At 43.2% G+C, this 14,105-nt stretch overlaps 3 protein-coding genes across 4 annotated transcripts in view; 2 read left to right on the forward strand and 1 right to left on the reverse strand.

Annotated features, from left to right (window-relative positions):
- Window positions 1-382, reverse strand: part of LNX2 (ligand of numb-protein X 2) — a 75,851-nt gene extending 75,469 nt beyond the window's left edge. The window contains exon 1 of the mRNA XM_011999972.1: window positions 237-382. The gene's annotated coding sequence lies outside the window, so the exon portion shown is untranslated. The remainder of the gene's footprint in view (window positions 1-236) is intronic.
- LOC105553805 overlaps window positions 1-14,105 on the forward strand; it is a 45,827-nt gene continuing 31,722 nt past the window's right edge. The window contains exon 1 of one of the 2 annotated variants that reach the window (XM_011999969.1): window positions 1-337. Coding sequence is in view for 1 of the 2 variants with exons in the window: in XM_011999968.1 (XP_011855358.1) it covers window positions 1,168-1,193 (26 nt within the window). In the remaining variant the exon portion in view is untranslated. Of the gene's footprint in view, window positions 338-968; window positions 1,194-14,105 lie in introns of those variants that run through there. The other variant, XM_011999968.1, reaches the window with a different exon arrangement.
- On the forward strand, window positions 660-2,632 carry LOC105553806 (DNA-directed RNA polymerases I and III subunit RPAC2). The gene is made up of 2 exons (XM_011999971.1): window positions 660-1,193; window positions 2,056-2,632. Exons 1-2 carry the CDS (start codon window positions 1,168-1,170, stop codon window positions 2,429-2,431), a joined length of 402 nt encoding a protein of 133 aa, XP_011855361.1. The 5' UTR covers window positions 660-1,167; the 3' UTR covers window positions 2,432-2,632.

The raw sequence follows: 14,105 nt of genomic DNA on the forward strand, positions 1-14,105 counted from the left end.
TGATTCCCCTGCGGAAGCCCCGGGGGCTAGGTGCCTGTGCGCACCCCGGGCCGCCGCCAGGAGTGGCACTGCTCGGGAAGGAGTGAACATCCAGAGGAATCGCGGGGCGGGGTGGGGGGAGGCTAGGAGAACAGGTGGCGCAGGGAAGCAGAAACGTAGTTGCGCAGGACAGCTGGAGTGGGGCAGGGTCGGGGCCAGCGGCTAGCGGAGAAGGGCCTATTCGAGAGGAAGGGCACCTGAGGGAGCGCGGCCGGGGCCGGGACGCTGGGAGCTGGGCGGAGAGCGAGTCTGGGTGGCGAAGGTTGCCGAGGCGGGGGCTGGGCACCTGGGAACAAAGGTGAGGGCGGGTTCCGCAGGTGAGGAGGTTTGAAGAGCCACAGCGGGTAAAGGGAAAAGGAAGTCCACAGCTGGAGAGGACGCGCTCTGGGGGGTAGAAGGAATCCTAGGACGGAAAGAATGAGGTGGGAAACAGTTTTTTCCCAAACTCTCACTACCCCAAAAGAGAAAGACATTTCTTTCTTGCCCTTTATTTGACCCAGTTGAGAATGCAACTGCAAGGTCCCCGGTGAGACAAATACCGCCTTCAACCCTCGTATTCTGTCGTGACTCATCTTGCACGTGACCCCCTCCCTCTTCAAGGTGTGTTGACCGACTAGAGCTTAAGCCTGTCGTCCCACAGAAGGCCCTCCAGGGCCATCCTGGGTCAACACCGCCCCAGTGGGGGAGTCGGGCCTCTTTCGCCCTTGCCACTGGGAAGGGAAGTGATTTGGGGGCGGCAGGTAAGGCCCCGCTCCTTCGCCATCACCTGGGGAAAGGTACCAAGGTTGAGCTGGCGCGCCCGCAGGCCTGTCTGGGCCTCGGGGTAAAGCGGCGCTGGCCCCACCCCCTGCCCCTCCCGCCGTGAGTGGCCTCCCCTGGTCGCCCAGGTGAGCCGCCGGGCCGCGAGCCACCGCCCACCCCGCGTCGGGGCGGGGCCTGGGGGCGGAGCCTGATGCCCCGCCCCGCGGCTGGGCCCTGCCGCGCCGCTGCGGCTCCTCCTCCCTCCTTCCGTCCTCCGCGCCTTCCGTCGGTCTGTCCTTCCTTCCTGCTTCGTCTCCACGCCTCGCGCTATGGGACAGAACCCCCGATCCGCCAGCACCACCTGAGGATCCGGAAACCGCCCCAGCGATGGAAGAGGACCAGGAGCTGGAGAGGTAACGGCCGAGGAGGAGGCGGGCGGAGCGGGCCGCGCCCAAGGGGAGCGGGTGGCCGAGGGGCACGCTGCCCGGCCTGGCAGTCGGGGCCTGACTCGGGGCGCAGAGAAGAATCATGGAGAGAGAGGTGGGGAGGAGACACGAATGTTTCAATTGAGAGACTGAGAGGTGCGCTAGCTATTAAGGAGGGAAGACAAGTTGGGAGACCAGAGTTAAGTATCCGAACTGCCCATCCCCGTTAGAACAGCAGCGTGTAAAATCACGCCCCGGGCCTCTGCTCCCTGAGGACGGTACTGGTGCCTCTGTCCCTGTAACTACGGCTCACGTTCCTTGTATGTACAGTCTGCTCCTAAAGCCACTCATCTGTGCACTGAGCTCTTTTTCTCCCTCCCGCTTGACTCCTGGACCTTCCATTCTCCTAGTTTCCTTCTCTTGCAAAATGGAAGCCGTAGTTGGGCCTGCACATTGATCATCTGTATCCTCTATTTTTATACTAGAGCAATCGGGATTTTTATGCCTTTCAACCCCCTTTTCATCCTCTAGCAGGACCAATCCTATTCTAATCCTATCCCTTGCTTGTGACTCTACCAAAGAATATTTTTGCGAACACTTAAGTTTGTGTTTTTCTAAGAAAACTCCCCTTGTGGCCAGTGTGGATGGTCAGATGGAGCAGGGAAAAACTGGAGGCAATAAATTATTTATTGATAGAGTTTGTGGAGGCAGGAAAATGAGAGGCGAATAATTCTATGTAGCTGGAGTAGATTAATAATAATGCGTTGCAATGTGATATAGTAAATGAAAAAAAGCTAGTTACAAAACAATATTCAGTATGATCTCATTTTTATAAAAAATATGTGTGTAGAAAAATATCTGGATTGAAGACCTCAATGGCTGAAGGCGAGAGGAAGACAGCCCTGGAAATGGTCCAGGCAGCTGGAACAGATAGACACTGTGTGACATTTGTATTGCACGAGGAAGACCATACCCTAGGAAATTCTCTGCGTTACATGATCATGAAGAACCCGGAAGTGGAATTTTGTGGTTACACTACGACCCATCCTTCAGAGAGCAAAATTAATTTACGCATTCAGACTCGAGGTACCCTTCCAGCTGTTGAGCCATTTCAGAGAGGCCTGAATGAGCTCATGAGTGTCTGCCAACATGTGCTTGACAAGTTTGAGGCCAGCATAAAGGACTATAAGGATCAAAAAGCAAGCAGAAATGAATCCACATTCTAGTCCCTTATGCAGTATACAAGGAGAACTGTCCTATAGGATATTCTCTTCCTGATGGTGCAGAACACAGAATTAGAAGTTTGTGGTTACAGCATACTCTGTCCTTCAGAAAGGCGTGATTCTAGCTGTTGCCCTTCGCAGCTGTTGGAACCTCTGCAAAAACCTCTGTATTCTTCTAATAAATTCCCTCTTTTATTTAAACTAGTTTGACTGGTTTCTGTTCCATGCAACAAAATGGTCCTTGAGGATGACTTTTTTTTCTTTTAATTAAGTCAGCGTTGAAAATGAGGAAACTGAGCATATCAGAGACCTAGACAAGAACTGTGATCATGGGAATTAAAAGGAGTATGTATCCATGTCTGTAGTTGGGGTGGTGGGAGTAAGGGAAGAGACAAAAACCATTACCGCAGTTAGACTGTTGTTAGTTTAAGAAAAGAAGGAAAGGAAATTGGGGTGGGGACTTGACTTCTTGCTAAACTTTTTGGCTTTTAAAGAATTGCATCATTTGCTGTGGTTGGTAGACTGGGCAAGGGTGGGAATAATTTGAAAGAAGTGTGAGAATTCTGGTTTTACATGAGAGTTTTAAGGAGTAAGGCTCCATCTTTGAGGCATTTACAGGAAATATACCAGTTTACTGCTTGATTTTCGGGATGTTGATACTTAGTCATGATCTAAGTAAGGTAAGATGTTTTGATTATGTTACAGAAGGAGAAAATTGGGATGACTAGATAACATTTTCAGTCCTTAGATAGGTATAGCCTACGGTAACATAGAAGAAGCCCTATTTGAGAGAAGGTAAAGCCAAGGAGAAGGAAAATTCCATGTAGGGGAAGTGACTGTTTTGGAAAACACATATCCCATCCACCAGTGCTCTGTGCTTTGGGGCCTTGTTTATGCTATCCCCTCTTCCTGGGCCAGTCTTACTCCTGCCATACTAAGTCAAAGCTTATGTGTCAGGCCCCCCAGCCTAGTTTGGGTACTTCTTTGTGCTTTCATTACACCCTGTGTTTCCTGGCCTTGGTATTTACTATGCTGTTGGTAGTGCTTATTTACCCACTATATCAACTTGCAGGTCAACATGATTCTGGTATCTGGAACACCTGACAGGTAGTGGACACTTAGTAAATACTCTATGAATTCATGTAAGTAGTTATGGCCTGCAGCTTTTCAGTCACTCAATCCTGACCTCTTATACTAGCCTGCTGTAGAGCCTACATTTCCTATACTCAGTCAACTTCTTTAAAGATATTTCCATATTTTTGAGCACTAGTATGTTCCAGGCCTTGGGGATAGATATATAGGGATAGTGGATGAGACAGAGTAAGTCCTGTTCTCATAAAACATGTGTTATTATAAGAGCCCCTTAAAAAAAAACAAAAAAAAAACAAAAAAAAACCAAAAAAAAAAACAACAACATTGTAAGGCTCGCCATAGGACTCATACCTGGGAAGCCAAGGTGGGAGGATCAGTTGAGCCCAGGAGACAAGCCTGGGCAACATAGGGAGTCCGTGTCTCTACAAAAAAATTAAAAAGCTATCCCGGCATGGTGACACATGCCTGTAGTCCCAGCTACTTGGGAAGCTGAGGCAAGAGGATATCTTGAACCCAGGAGGTTGAGGCTGCAATGAGCCATGACCACACCACTGCATTCCATCCTGGGTGACAGAGTGAGACCCTGTCTCAAAAAATATATATAAAATTAAAAACTTGTAATTCTGTGAAAGCAGCAAATGTAGGGTCAAGATAGAAAACATGAGAAAGGAATCTGCTGTAGGCATGGAAGTTAGGAAAGGTGTTCTAGAGATTACAGGAAGGGAGAGAGCTGGCTGTGCAAAGAGAGAAAATGCATTCTGGGGGTGTAGCATGTGCAAAGGTCCTGAAGCAGAAAACTGGTGGCGTGAGGAACTGAAGATATTGAAAGAAGATTTGCATGTTTTTGTAGCACAGTAGACAAGGAGAAGGGCTGGTCCCTCTGGAGTCCATGGCAGGAAGAGACGGGGTAGTAGAGATTTTGGATTTTAAGCACAGTGGGAATGGCATCTTCATTACTTTGATTACAGTGTTGGGGGAGATGAATTATAGGGAGGCTGGAGTAGTAGCAGAGAGAGACACTATAAGGAGTTGAAGTGGCCTAGAAAGGTAGAAGCTAATGATGGAGAAGAGAAGGTAGGTTTGAGGTATATTTTAGAATTGAATTGGCACAGAATTGGTACACCTCAGGAATTGAATGTGGAAGATGAAGAATCAAAGATGACTACTGCCTAGCTTTAGGGCCAATTACTGAAATTGAAAAGCTTAAAATGGAAAATAGATTGGGAGGTGGAAAAGATGATAGGAATCAAAAGTTTCATCTTTGAACATTGTAAGCAGTGGCTATGTGAGTTGGAGATCGTGGAAGAGATCTAAGCTGGAGACAAATTTTGTGAGTCCTTGCCATAAAGATGACAAAAATTGATTAAAAAAAAAAAAAAAATAGAGGGTGGCAAAGAAGTGGGCCCAGAACCAAGCCCTAGGCAACTTCAGTATTTAAAGTTTGGGTCAAAGAAGAGTTTTAAAGATAAGAGTATTTATAAGTTTGGGTCAATGTGATGGTAGGAAAGTGCAAAAGTAGGGTATGGAAGCCAAGGGTTTCAAATAGGGAATAGAAAAATGTCACCTGAAGTTAACATGGAGGTCACTAGGCAGAAGCAGCATTAGTTTACTACCTAGGAGGAGTAAACATTACCACTCATACAGAGGAATGGCTTAGTTTGGTTTTCCAATAAAAGAAGCACATGAAGACATTGGAAGAGGTGAGTTTAGGCGGAAGCAGGGATGTCATAGGGCAAGGATACAGAATATTCTCTTATGGTGATAGTAAGAAATTCTGGAAAGTCAATGTTTAAGGGCATTAGCCTTTGAAGATAAAAGGAAGCTTAAAAAGGATGTGGAAAAGGATTAAAAACTTTTTTCCTCTCCCAAAACTTTGCCTGTGGGAATAGTAAACAGAATTACTTACATGGAGTTTAATTCCTCTGAACCAAGGCCTGTCAGGAGATGAAAACAAAGTTTAATTAGTGGACAGCAAGGTACAGACTGATGATAGCAGATGAAGTACAGTAGGAAACACACCCAGAGGCGACCACTCACCACATCACGACTTCATTGCACCTAAAAGGATTTCGACTGATCATGTAGCATTCTGTCTTGAATCTCTTTAGGGTGGCCATAAACTCACAGGTTCATAAAAAACACCTGCAGAAGGCAGTTGGGTGAAGGGAAGAAACTGAGAACAGGGTAGGCAGGTTAACCAAGAGTCTTGTATATGTGAAAGGAATCTGCATAAAGTCTGTAGGGACCTGAGGGAAAGCTGAGTTGGTCCAAAAAGGACCAGGGAGACGAATGTGAATCATACTCATACGTACTGTGAAAAGTTAATCCGCATCTGATTTGCACTCCAATAACATTTTATTCTAAATAAACTCATGCCAGTGATTCAAGATCAGAAGTTCTCTTCAGCTGTAAAGTACTATGACTTTTAAAAAGCCGATTATTATATAATATTATATACCAAAAGCTTTTAATATATAGTAATTCTGAGTACTTGCTGGCACTTTCTATTTTCAAAGTACTTTACAAGCTAATTATTTATAAATTGCATATAGCTGTAACATCTAAGTACTCTAATTAGTTGGCGTAATGCACAGGTTCACACAGAATCTCTAGAGATGGAAAGGTGTCTACATACAAAGTGGTCTCTTCAGTATTGACCCAAAGAGTATCTTGCATCTCAAGCGACAGGAAAGCATATCAAGTTCCATGGCCTACCGCCCACCAGCCTTCTTTTAGTTGCCCGTCAACATATTATTCAGATTTTAGATGGTCTCCAGATCACTAGACAAAAGTCATCTTTTTGGTTAGCGTTATTTAGAGTCATTCTTTGTAACAACCTTTAAACTGGGCTCTTGGAAGTTTACCCATCTGCTTTCAAGTACTTACTAAGACCCCCAAACCCAGCCTTTTTTTGCTCAAATTCTTAATATTGCTATTTTATTTTGCTGCTTTATAAACTATCCTGGTACAGTTAACTGTGTGTGTGTTTTTTTTCTGTTGTTGTTGTTTTTTTTTTTTTTCTCATGATGAAATTCTTCTCAAACTTGGAATTAGATCTCTAGTTATTTAACTATACAATAAGTATGTACCTAATAGTAGCACAGTCCTGAGAAATGGTGGAAATAAGAGACTATGAATCTGTCATGAAAATCCTTCTGTGGTTTTGGAGAAGGCAGACAAGAGCTGTACACATGAAAAAGAAAACCAATTGTATTAACAATGAAGTGCCCGAATGTGCAGTGTAGAGTATTATGTGATGAATTCAGAATGGGATGGGTGAAAGGCACTACTGAAACTTCGATTCTTTCGTGAGCACCCATTCTATCAGCCAGTGAAGATGGCAAAAGAATTGGCGGCTTATAAAATACTAATAACAGGAATAAATGATTTCCTTTTTCTCAGTGTAAGAGAGCTGTTAAAGATTCTTGAGTGAGAACTGCCATAAAGTTTTAGTTTTTTGTTTTTTGTCCCATGCCCGTGTGCAGAATGGGTAAGTGGAAGGAAACTGGAAGACAGCAGTGAGCTGGGGACATTTGTAATAGTTCAGGTATAATGTAAGGAAGGCATACTTGTAGGACAGGAGATAAAAGGATGGATACAAAAAAAATGCTTAAACAAAAAAAGTAACTTAGAGACAGATTCTATGGAGGAGTAATAGAAGAGTTGTAGATGACCCCAAAGGCCCCATATCCGGGTTCATTTACCCCTTTGTTTATCCTACCATTCCCTCACAACCAAAAACCGGTAAGGCAGGATTTATCATTTCTTCTCTCCAACCTGTCCTTACTAATAGGAGTTAGTGGGTGCATCCACCCTTACCTCCTTCCCCAACCCATATCAGAAGAATTCATGTCTTTTACAAGGATATGAATCCAGGGCTACCAATGTGAAAATTGAGAGTTGAGGGGAGGAGATCAGGGCAGTGAACAGCCTGGCTCTTGCGGTCTGCACTCACCAAGTTGCTTGCTTTACAGGGAATGTTTTCATTAATTCGTTCCATAAATATTGAGCACATACTACATGGAGGCACAGTTTAGGGGCCAGGATACGGCAGTGAACAAGTTGACCCACATACAGTTTTTTTTTTTTCTAATGGCAGAGTTGGACAATAAAGAAACATGCAAACAAACTTAATTTCAGGTAGTAAAATAATGATGACAAGGAGAAGACACTGAGATTAAGTAGTTAAGGAAGGCCTTTATGAGGAGGTGACATTTGAGCAGAGAAATACAGGAAGAGAGAGACCAAGGATAAAAGAGAATGAGCCCAGAATTTTTTTAAAAACCTGAGCTTAGATTATTTAGCAATGAAAGCAAAATTATGAACCTTTCTAGAGGAATAAATTGTGTATTTCAGCCTTGTATGTGTTTGTAACTTTTATTAGTGCCTAAATGTATATCATCTGTCTTTAACCTGTATATATATTTACCTAACAATTATAGTAAAGAATATGGAACTACTGTGTGGGAAGGAGGATATGTAGGATATTGGAGGTGTTTTGGTTGGCTGATATATGTATGTATATTGCAGGACTTATTTTAATTGAAAAATTTTTTTTTTTTTTTTTAAAGAAAAGTACACTTTTTTTTTTCTTTTTTTGAGATGGTTGCACTGTTACCCAGACTGGAATGCAGTGGTGCAATCTCAACTCGCTGCAGCCTTGACCTCCCACGCTCAAGCAGTCCTCCTACCTCAGCCTCCTGAGTAGCTGAGACTACAGGCATGTGCCACCATGCCTCACTAATTTTATTTTATTTTTTTGTGGAGACAGTCTCACTGTGTTGCCCAGGCTGGTCTCAAACTCCTAGACTCAAGTGATCCTCCCACCTCAGCCTCCCAAAGTGCTAGGATTATAGACGTGAGCCACTGTGCCCAGCCAAAATAGACCTTCTTTAGGAATAGAAGTTGATGTGTGTGGAATCCTGAATATCTTTTCAGTAAGCATGGGCATAGCAAACTGAGGCAGTATAACATTGGAGTTAAGAGCTGTTGGACTCATAATGCCTGGGTTTTGATCCTGGCTCTAGACGTTAGCCATCAGACCTTGGACATACTGTTTGATATCTTTGTGCCTGAGTTTCTTCTTCTGTAAATTGGGATAACAAGAATACCATATAGGGATGTTACAACTGTTAATTTAGATAATATTCAAAGTGCTCGGGACGGTACCTGAACCGTAAAGCATGCCCTCAATGTTAGCTATTAGTGTTATTATTGTAAGGTCATTGATGTTGAGCAAGCTGGGTTGGTTTATATTCCTTCAAGGTGAAAACTTGGAAACAAAAAACCGTAGTAGCCTGTGTTATTTTTTTTGTTTTCTTCCATCTATAATATGATTTGAGGACCCGGGTATGGAAGGTTATCAGTCTGATAAGCCGTAGCTTTTAAGAAAAATACTTTAAAATAGCATTCTCATTAATAGGATATTTTTAAAAATCACAGACAAATTGTGTTTCTCCTCTTTGAAAAAAGAAATTAAGATTCTGATGGAACATTCATAATCTTCCTTAAGCCTTAAGATAAAGGTTAAGCAGAAAGAAAAGCAAGTTCTATAGCAGATGGATACCTGGCTTGGTGCCAGGTATCTGGACTATTGGTAGGAAGCCAGGGCTCAATCTAGGTCAGTTGGTTGTAAAAACTGCATTACAAAGACTATATTTATTTTTTGAGACAGAGTCTCACTCTGTTGGCCAGGCTGGAGTGCAGTGGCGCGATCTCAGCTCACTGCAACCTCCGCCTCCCGGGTTCAAGAGATTCTCCTGCCTCAGCCTCCCAAGTAGCTGGGACTACAGGCACCCACCACCACGCCTAGCCAATTTTTGTATTTTTAAGTAGAGACACGGTTTCACCACATTGGACAGGCTAGTCTCAAACTCCTGACCTCGTGATCTGCCTGCCTCGGCCTCCCAAAGTGCTGGGATAGCCACCGCCCAGCCTGATTTTTTTTTATCTAGTACTGTTTCTCCGTATATTCCCTGTTCATTATGCAAGGCACTTAGCATATCTCAAAAAGAAAAGCTACCTTGGTGCTTTTCTGAGTTTTACCTTCCTGACTTAAGTCAAACCTCAAAAAAATTATGAATAATGCCCCCACCAATTCTGTTAAAGAGGACTCCAAGAGAAAATCCAACAGCCGGGAGCATCTAATCACGCAGAGACTGAACTAGTTGGCTTAAACAACAGCTTGGGGTTACAATTTTTGTTTTTTTTTTTTCATGGGTGGGAGAGACTTTCTGTTTCTCTGCCGACCTCTTTCAAGGCAGTATTGTGTAGAGGTGAAGGGTAGGGTCTCTGAAGTCAGAGGGCCTGTTGGCTCCACACTTCCTATCTTATGAATGTGGGCAAGTGACTTAACCTTTCTGAGCCTCAGTTTCCTTACCTATAAAATTAGGCTAATAATAACATCTACTTTATAGGGCTATTGTGACAAATAAATGAAGTAAAGCACTTAGCACAATTTCTAGTACACTTAAATACTCAAACATTAGCTATTGCTATTGATATATATAGTTGTTGTTTAAGCCAGTTAGTGGGAGTTAAACTAATGGTCTTCACAGTACAGACTGTGTCGTGTTATCCATAGGAGCCCTCCTGGCTGGCTTGCATGAGCTGCCTGCCTCCCCCACCTGCCCCACCCTGCTGTCTTCCCAAAGCATCACCTGTGACTCTGCCACACTGGCCTTCTCACTTCTTTTATTCATATAAGCCTAACATTGCCATTTCAGGGCCTTGGCACTTGCCCTTTACTTCCCGAACCTCTCTTCCCCTAAATCTTCACACGGCCTGTGTGTTTCCAAAGTCGTTTGCTCAGAGAGACCGTCCTTGACTGGGTATTAGTCCATTGCTGCATAACAGATTATCCCAAAACTTAGTGGCTGAAAGCAACAAATACGTCTCAGTTTCTGTGGGTCAAGAATCTGGGTGGAGCTTAGCTGGGTGATTTTGACTCAGGGTCTCTGACAAGGCTGTAGTCAAGATGTCATCCAGGCTGCAGTCTTGAGGATTGCGTGGGAGAGGATTTACCCACAAGCTCACTCATGCTTCATGCCATGGCAGCTGGCTTCCTGCCAGAGCCAGGAAGACAGAGTTAGAGAGAACCCAAGACAGAAGCAAGTCTTTTTATGCCCTACTCTCAGAAATGGCATCCCATTGCCTCTGCCCTATTCTGTTGGTTAGACAGGAGTCGGTAAGTCCAGCCCACACTTAAGAGGAGGGGAGTACATGAGGGTCTGAATACTAGGAGGTGGGGATCCTTGGCACCATCTTAGCGGCTGCTTACCCATCCACCTTCTCTAAAGTGGCAGACACATCCACATACAAACCTCCATCACTCTCTATTCCCATACCTTGCTATATTCCTTCATAGTACTCATTGTCAACTGACGTTATATTATATATTTATACATTTATTGTCTAATTCCACTTGAAAAATGTCTCCTTGGTGACAAGGGCTTTGTCCTTGTTTGCTTCTGAACCCCGAGCACTTAAAACTGGGCACACAGTAGGCTTTCATTGATGTTTATTCAGAAAGTGAGTGAATATATGCATGATTACATAGCAGTGTCAGAGTATGAGTGCCACAACAGGAAGAAGGACTGATGATTTATAATGACATTTTTTTGTACACTTATTAGCTGACACTTGCAACTCAGAAAGCCACCACGGTAACAAGCTTCAAGAAGACAAAAAATTCTTGAGTGAGACAAGGAACCATGCCTATCCTGTGGCTTCAGTGGGAGGAGGAGCTGGGGGGAGGCATGGGTAAGCATCATAGAGAGCCTTGATAAAGATGGTTATGCTTTATATTCTGTTTCATTTTTGTCTTCTCTGTGTCCTCAAGAGCCTCTAACATTACTGTCTTCACCACCTGGATCCCATGCTTCATCCGTTATCTTGCCTCTCTATTGGTCTAAAAAGGTGGAGTATCTCCCACTTGAAGTTGATTGATGGACATTTTTACTTTGCAACAGCAGTATGGGAGAGTGATATGGATTTTCCTTGGGATCTTGTCCCCACAGAACTCTAGTAGAGAAAAAGTCTTAGGATTGTTGTTTTGAGTACCGTGAAGTGGAATTTAAAGGATTTGATTCCAAGGTATGCTGTCTTTTCAATTCCAAATAGTACACTCATTTCCTAACCAGCTGTCTCGTAAATCTATGCCATTTACTACAAATAGCATTGCTTTGGAAAAATAACAGAAGGTGTGCGTTTGTTTTTCCAGCAGCTATTTAAGGTCCATTTGTCTTCCAGGTACCAGGAGTGCAAAGACGAATCTCATTTCATGCCTGCCTTCACAGAGTTTGCAATCTGACTAGACCAAAGAGCTGTGTAGTATTGAATTCCTGAAGGATAGGTGTCATTTCTTCTCTTTTACCTCATTAAAATTGCAGCACCCCTCCCGCCCCCCAGCACTCCTACCTTGTAGTATTTTTTCTATAGCACTTACCTTCCAATATATGAGATATATAATTTACCTATTTATTGTATTCATTACATATTGCCTTTCCCTCTACTTCTCAAACACACACACTGTAACATAAGCTCCGTGAGAGCAGAGATTTTTGTTTGAATGTTCACTGATGTATCCACAACCCCTGGAACCATGCCTGGCTCACAGCAGGTGTTCAAAAAATGTTTATGAAATGATTGACTCTGTATTGTTTTTTCATTAAATACCCCAAGAGCTGAACTTGAATTTGAAAAGGGAAATAACTATTCTATAAGCTTTGAATTGAGAACGACAAATTTGTGGTTGTGTGTCTTCAACTCCATAGTCTGTCACATGTAGATGACAAAAGACTGGGCCTGTCCAGGAGGGGTCAGATCTAGAGGTTCATTTAGGCAAAGGGTGACCAGAGCAGGCAAAGATTGAGTGCCAGAGGAGTAGCCTATGCAGTAGGAACCAAGCAGATCTGATAGATATTGCCAGGTAGATGACTCCAGAGGGGTCACCTGAGCTAAGAATTGGGCATGTTATTATACACTCATAAGAAGGCAGAGCTGTGTATCTGCAAGGCCAAATTTGGCTGCAATGCATCTCACATTAAGTGAGAACTGACCCCTCCAAGGCTGACAATATTGGTTTTGTGAGCACCTGTTCTACCCATATACCTACTGCGTGGTTTCAGATTTGGGGAATTCCCAGACCGATAATATTTCAAAAAAATCTAATGGGGTGAAAGGATGTGGGATTGCTTAAGTTTTATTTTGCCCTTACTTTGTGAAATGGACTTTCCCTCACTTCGGTGAAAAATTACCAGAAATCCCAGTCTTTATTTAGGTGACCTGAAGCACTTGGAGGCCAAAACAAAGACTTAAAGCATTCAATAATTTGATGTCTGTTGTGCCATTTTTATCTTGTTAGCTCCACAATAAATTGAACAGAGTCTTGGCCTTTTCCCTTGGGTCCCCATGAGCATTTGTGTACAACTGTTAATAAGTTACATGGGATCTAAGAATAAATTTTCATTGGAATTCCGATTTCAAGTGAAGGATCACCCAACATTGCGATCCCTCATCTAACATTATTTCAGACCCTGAGTTGCTTCTTTGCTCTGCATACTTAAACATAAGTCCTGGTGCTTAGAATACTTAACAAGGGGTTTTTGTTGCTGTTGTTTCCAAAAGTGATTAATATAAAATTGGTAATGTAAAATTAATATAAGCTTCATTTATCACTTCATTCCCTGAAGATGAGGCGTAAAAGAGTACCATTATCATGTTGTTGTCAAAGTAAATGAGTTGGATTTATATTATTTATCAGACCTTGTAATTGAAGCCTTCTAGATTTGATACTACAGTTTTATTTCTGCTTTTTGTTTATTGGATTGTTTACATGGGGAAGATTGCAGTTTGTCCTTAAATGGACGGAAAATATTAGGGATTCTAGGGGCTTATGATTAGAAACTTATGATTCGTGTGTTTATATGGCAGAGATTGCACTTTGTCCTTAAATGGTTGGAAAACATAAAGGATTCTAGGAGTTTATGATTAGGAACTGTTGTGCTGAAAATGTCTGTCTTTAGAAGTGTTAGCTTACAGGTGTGTCACTGTCTTCTGCCCAGACTTGTAGCAAGCAAGCAGAGGATTCCCTTCCTATTTGCTTGTTCTAATAAGTTGGTCCCCATTGGAGAGCAATGAAAGATCAGAACAAGCCAGAACATGAGGAGGCCAACTAGGCTTATTCCTGGCCAAAAGCAGACAGTCTAACAGACACGTAACTGTGACTGTAAAGTAAGAAGACTGATTTGCCTCACCAGGTAGGAAAACCAGTTTAATCCTCCTTCAAGGCAGATAGTGTCTTTTCCCCTTTATAGAAAACAACCAAGACCTGGGGAGGGTAACCAGCCTAAGGTTATATGACTAGTAATTAGATAGGAACCCAGGATGGCCTGACTCCACAGACTCTGCTTTATTTTGACACATAGTCTCACTCTGTCACCCAGGCTGGAGTGCAGTGGGGTGACCTTGACTCACTGCAGCCTTGACCTCCTGGGCTCAAGCAATCCTCCTACCTCAGCCTCCTGAGTAGCTAGGACCATAGGTTCAAGCCACCAAGCCTGGCTAATTTTTGTATTTTTTGTAG

This window comes from Mandrillus leucophaeus, unplaced genomic scaffold, assembly GCF_000951045.1.
Source record: "Mandrillus leucophaeus isolate KB7577 unplaced genomic scaffold, Mleu.le_1.0 Scaffold61, whole genome shotgun sequence".
NCBI lineage: Eukaryota > Metazoa > Chordata > Mammalia > Primates > Cercopithecidae > Mandrillus > Mandrillus leucophaeus.

Bases quoted from the DNA above. Each gene is read 5' to 3' on its own strand.
- LOC105553806 (XM_011999971.1), top strand. From the start codon at position 1,168: ATGGAAGAGGACCAGGAGCTGGAGAG. The intron at 1,194-2,055 runs GTAACGGCCGAG...ATATGTGTGTAG, and splicing joins GAGGACCAGGAGCTGGAGAG to AAAAATATCTGGATTGAAGA.